Source organism: Diadema antillarum, unplaced genomic scaffold (genome assembly GCF_040938485.1).
Source record: "Diadema antillarum isolate AM-2024a unplaced genomic scaffold, OU_Dant_1.0 seq00001058_RagTag, whole genome shotgun sequence".
Taxonomy (NCBI): domain Eukaryota; kingdom Metazoa; phylum Echinodermata; class Echinoidea; order Diadematoida; family Diadematidae; genus Diadema; species Diadema antillarum.
In genome coordinates this window covers 220,001-225,866 of record NW_027271886.1, presented here as the reverse complement: position 1 = coordinate 225,866, position 5,866 = coordinate 220,001, and the positions used below count along the sequence as shown (strand labels likewise).

The window sequence follows — 5,866 nt, the reverse complement described above, 5'->3', positions numbered from 1 at the left end:
GACTGATCTATCCAAGGGATGCATGCCGTTTCAAATTATACATTTGTCATATTCTTGTAGCGGTTTAACCTTCGTGCATTAACTATATAGGTGCATAAAACTAATACGGACATCACATTTTATAAATCTATTTTTACAACAGCAATAAACTTCGTCTTATCTCTTCCGTCTGTTTTTAGAAACACTTTATATACATTTTAAATGATGGCGCTTCCTTCTGAAAGAAAAAAAAAACGACACCAAAATATAAACATCATAATAAGTTGGTAAAACATTTACTGCCATAAACATTTTATTTACTTTATGGAACCGCTTCCTTGGCATTCCTTGCGACAGTGAGCTTGTCAATTACATTGACAATTCTATTGTTTCACAGAGATAAATACTGTCTACGAACGGCCTAATTGCAAAAATGACAATATAAGATGATGACGAAGAATAAATACCAAGCTTTAAGCTAATAAATATAAATCCTTAGACGTTGCAATAGCAGGCTGATATATAATAAGCGCTCTGTTGACTTTTATCAGTCACGACTATACGCACCCCAGTGGGGCAGATCTGACACACTGGTACACTGTAATGCGTTCGTTCATTGTGACATCATCACTTACATCATCAACGTCGGAAAAAAAAGGACAGTGGTGATTGAAGGAAAGGTCAAGCTGATTTGCTGCTATAAAAAGATAATACTCAAGCTCACGAGATTGCATTTAAGTATATAGCAAGGTTTTCGTTTTAATGAAGCAAGATAAACATTGCACGATATAAACAACATTAGTGAAAGAATAAAAGAGTTAAGGTAACGTTACATCATCAATAACGTTAGCCAAGCATACTGCAAATTTAAGACCTAAATAAGGGACATGCATTCGTTTCAGTCGCAGTAATTTCATCGTCATCCCTTACTTGGCAAACGCATACTGCCGCACACAAAAATATCTCCTGTCGGCCTTAGCGCGGGGTAATGTCATTGCTGCTAAAATGTATTGTTGGACACATTGTACAGCTCATACCGAGTACACAATCAGGTCTACAGCAAGACAAATAGTCCCACTCCCATCCCCATATACACACATTCACACCACACATACACTTTACTAAACACTTACGCATTATACATGCACATGCACACCCTATCTTACTGTTGCATGTGCATTCGAATATAAATGGATGAGGCGTGGACTTAATACTAGTAAACGCGTTAGGTTACCAGACTATGCTCTATATCTAAGGACCCAGTTTCATGGATGGGCATTATGTTACAATGGTCATTTAAGTTGCAATGGTTGATAGGTCCTCATACGAAACAAGTCCCTTCTTAGGATCAAACATTTGCAGATATGCGAAGGAAAACTCCATCTCGTGGGCAAAAAATATGGGCATATTGTAATGTGCTACATGACCTGTAAATTGGTAGTTTTGTGAACAGCAAACGCATGAGTGTCACTTCCATTGTTCCTCACATCACTGACTCTTGAAGAATGCTGAAGCACGTAAGTAAGGGCAAGGCCTACAGCTAAACTGCACAAACAGATTCCATTACCACAGAGATAAAAGTTAATGTTCTAACTGAAATGAATCGAAAAACGTCTTGTTCTTTTATTCCCAACAAATGCCTGCGCCTCGGCCAAGTAGCACAGAACGTAATCTTGAATTCAATCGAACCCCCCCCCCCTCAAAAAAAAAAAGAAAGAAAGAAGAGAAACAAATAATTCAATAACAATAGTAATACTAAATCAAAACCAGCCAAGGACCCTCATGTTTACTGGCGGTTAACAACACATTTCATCATGACAGCGCCTATAGGAGAACGTTAAAGGATGTCTCATTCGTTCCATAACTTCTCACGAACATTGATAAAGGGATACAAGTGAACCAAGTAATGTCCATTCAACAGGCGCCAAACTGTCTCAAAATTGAGCAAAGATGGACAACACTATAAAGGAAATGAACGAATTCGGCTCTGATCGTATAAACCTCGGGTCAGCCATGAAGGCACCTTGAGCCATCGTACAACAGCCGGTGGGGGTTCTCTGGGCTCCGGAAACAACTTCGTGAGCGGTGGCAAGATCTTTGGCAAGCCAAAAAATTTCCCGAAGACCTTACGAAGATTCACATTCATATTGCCATCTTGAGTCAATTTTGGGACAGTATGACTCCACTCTTAAGCGCAATGAATCGACGGCCCTTGAAGCACGTCAAGCTATAGACTGATATACTAAGAAACGGATGTGCAACGTGAACATGTAATACACTCATTTAACCACATTAACAACACACACAACAAAACTGCAAAAGAACAAAGAAAGTTTTTCTACTAGGAACTTGACAGACTAAAATACGGCAACAGGTAGCAGCCCTTTCCGCAAAGTGAATGGGAAGGGGGAAGGTTGAAACGCGCACCAATACCAAAATCATAATTCTCGATGACAAAGGATTTGCGTTTCTTTCCCAGTGGTCTTCTTTCTCTCTCATATAGAGCCAGTGTCGCTTTAACCAAGAAAGGAAATATACTACCATCCGAATAAATTGTTGCAAAAAAACTGGACCGTTTTGCTCACATTTCGGCATTATAGCATGACGACTTATCTTGCCTTTTCTTGTTTGTTCATTTGTTTGCATTAGTGATCGAAAAAAATGCATGGGAAATATTCCGAAAGAGGGCTACGAGATTACAAACGTGTTTTACCAGGAAATGCATCGTCTAAGAAAGCAATTTCTGGTATCTTCCAACGTGAAATGTACATCCACCATAAAAGTCTGGCGAAAGTTATTACGAGGCAATGAGTGGGTAGGGCCTACTGCATAGTAACTTAAGGGGGGATCCATACAGGTAAAACAAATAGATTCCACCCTTACAGTAGACTAAAACTTGCATACTTGTTAGACAACGGTATCAATAACACCTTGCCCCTATTGTTTGTTAAATTCATTTGCATAATGCATTTCGAAGACACCTGTGGAAATGAAATCTCCAGGTGCGTGTGCGTCATTCACTTCACCTGATTATTTGAAAAAAAAAATGCACGTAACATAACAAAAGGCCGAATGTCGTATTATTTGTTTCTTTGCTGGTTATGTATCCCTCGTGCATGCATAAATGGCGTTCCTACATGGCGTTCCAAAGCTCAGTTGGAGGACCTGCATGCAACGTCTTTGCCACATTCGAACTCTCGTACTGTGTATGGGGGAATCCATCCTCGTACGAGAATTCGTGACCAGCTTTCTAGGATTGAATTGCTGTTGTTTAATGCATGCATGCAAAGACTGGAACATCTCTTTCTTTCATGGCAAGGTGTTGGATATAAAGGCAGCGCTAAACATCATGGTCTCATCACCTCGTCAGAGAGGGAGAGAGAGAGGGAGAAAAAGAGCGTATCAGCCTAAGAAGATTCTACATCACGAAATGACGGTGGGATCAAAAAAGGGACAATGTTCTGACCGTACATCAGCTTGCCTGGTCTACAACAGGCTTTTAGCCATTGGCCGAAGCGTTGTTACACCTCTCACAGCTGAAGGTCCGTATTCTTTCAGACGCGGTCCTTTGCCATCACCAAAGAATAGTGCAAAATTTAGTTTCAGACCAGAATTTAACTTTTGTAAATCAAGGGTCAGAAAAGCTCATAATGATGCAGACACAGTTGTTCATGAGCAACCACATGACAAGATTTTCATTTGTGGCAGGTCCACGGTGTAGAATTTGCCGTGCTCATCTATGTAAATCATAGAAAGCATTCCCGTGGCCTTGGGCGTACAGCACGGTCTTGGAATGTTGACTGTTGGGACTTTTGATCTCAGGGTGTGCATTATACTTGTGTGCGTCAGGGAGGGACTGTTGAAGTTAGAGCAGGATCCACGGCAGTAGTTGGCGTCAAAGCCGCGCGGGGATATTACCCAGTCCCAACCGAGGTCCATGAACTTGAGGCGAAAGTGTTGCCGACAACAGTCTGTGGTGTTCGCCAGGCAGTTGACATTTCTCCGGCGCCGCGATCTCTCCTCGTCGGTAACGCGGATGACGATGAACGGACGGTGGTTGGACTCCCGCCCAAGGGGCAGCAGCGCGTTGGACTCGCACGTGGGGCAGGTCACGTGAACCACGTGGTCGTGGTGCGAGTGCGATCGCCATCTCCGAACGGTGTGTTTGATGTCCACCTTCAGCCATCCGGCAGACTGCCCTGGTGGCACGCTCTGGCTCCCGATCGTCCTTCGAATCCTCAGCCCATATCCCGACAGTTGGCTAATCGTCAGAGTGTGGTTCCTCGTACTCGACTGCTCGCCTGTCCAGTACAGCCATAGCTCGGCCATGGCGACCCTTGACCGAACTACCGAAGATATATCGAACCCGAAGCAAGATGATGACATGGAGGTGAGTGGACATGGTGGCGCTTCTGAGAGAAAGAGAGGGAGAGAGGAAAAAAGAAAGAAGCTCAATGATACCGTCTGGGTTGGATCGGAAACTACTTCACATTATATCAACAACAACAAAAAAGCCTCTTTCAATTAATATTCCTTAGAATTTGCCCAGCAATTTGTTGTTATAAAACATCCGACCAAGTTGCACACCATGCTAATCAATATCTGTAGGTTTCGCTCTGCCTGACAAGCACCATAGAAATCTTCACAAAGCATTACAATTGTAATGTCAGTCCGTTGCACTGGAATCGTGCGTGCATTCCAATACACTGAGAAAGCATTTAATCATAAAATCTACTGACCTTTAAGTATCATCCACACGACACAAAATCTTTGATTATTTTTCGGTGTTTTTACATCAAGAAAAACTCAACCAAATTTACATTTTTAACGACATTAATCAAACTTTGAATTACAGCGCATTCCCGTTATAACGAAGTCTTCGGAACCAGCGGTCCCGGGCCGGCGGTTTCCTTTCGTAGTACCGGTATCGAAACTTTGGTAAAGCCAAACAGGTGCATAAATGTGTTTATATCTATAGATCATAATCTTTTGGCCTGAATCTTTACTTCGTTGAACGAGCATTTCGTTTTAACCGTGTACGTTATAACGGGAGTGTACTGTATTGAATATGTGTTATCTGTTCGCTCAAGCTTTCCGGTTAACAGGAAGAACCCATCACGTACATCTTAAAGATTCTCTATATTGCAGAAATGGTTGGCAGCTAGACTGCTGTTGCATCAACGGGGAATCTCTAGATGCCCTTTTAATCCGAAAATAAAAAGAACGTGCAAATTTCGAAATTACGAACCTTATTTCGTTTACGGATTAACGGTCTTTAGGAAGAATGAACCTTCGGAGTAACGAAACTTCGGAATAACAAACTGGGGGTGTTTCACGACGAATTTAAGTCAATTCTAAATTTTACGTTCATCTTAAAATGATGGTATAGGCTGTGTCTTCAAGAATATTCTAATTTTCATATTGGAATGAAAATTTGAAGACATTACTTTACAAAATAAAGTAAGGGGACAAAGGGTTTTTCCTGTAAATTTTGATAACAATTTGAAGTGGATTCTGAAAACATTACATAAAACTGAAACGAGAAACCAGTTAAGTTCAACTTCAATTCTTCGTGAAACATCCCCCAGTATAACCACTGTCTATTCAACAATTCCGGATTTTGGGTCGCGATCAGGATCGCGACCCAAAATAATGAACGCAGTGGCACGGTATGTTTTGTGTCCAATGAGAAACAATAAATAACCGTGTAGGGGCTCATCGCATCTACCTGTATGCAGATAGTTTGATTTTCATCTACACATCAGTGTGTAGAAGAATGTAGGAATGAAAGGCTAACCACGGGTCGGTTAACAACTGGTCATTTAATCGCTGGTCATTAATTAGCCACATAAACCCGCACGTGTGAAGACTACACAGGAACACCTTT

At 41.5% G+C, this 5,866-nt stretch overlaps 1 protein-coding gene across 1 annotated transcript in view; it reads right to left on the bottom strand.

Moving 5' to 3' along the window:
• Positions 1-751: 751 nt before the first annotated feature.
• LOC139743220 (growth/differentiation factor 8-like) overlaps positions 752-5,866 on the bottom strand; it is a 36,008-nt gene continuing 30,893 nt past the window's right edge. Inside the window, exon 2 of the mRNA XM_071653716.1 lies at positions 752-4,391. Coding sequence (XP_071509817.1) covers positions 3,649-4,391 — 743 coding nt within the window. The 3' untranslated portion in view covers positions 752-3,648. The remainder of the gene's footprint in view (positions 4,392-5,866) is intronic.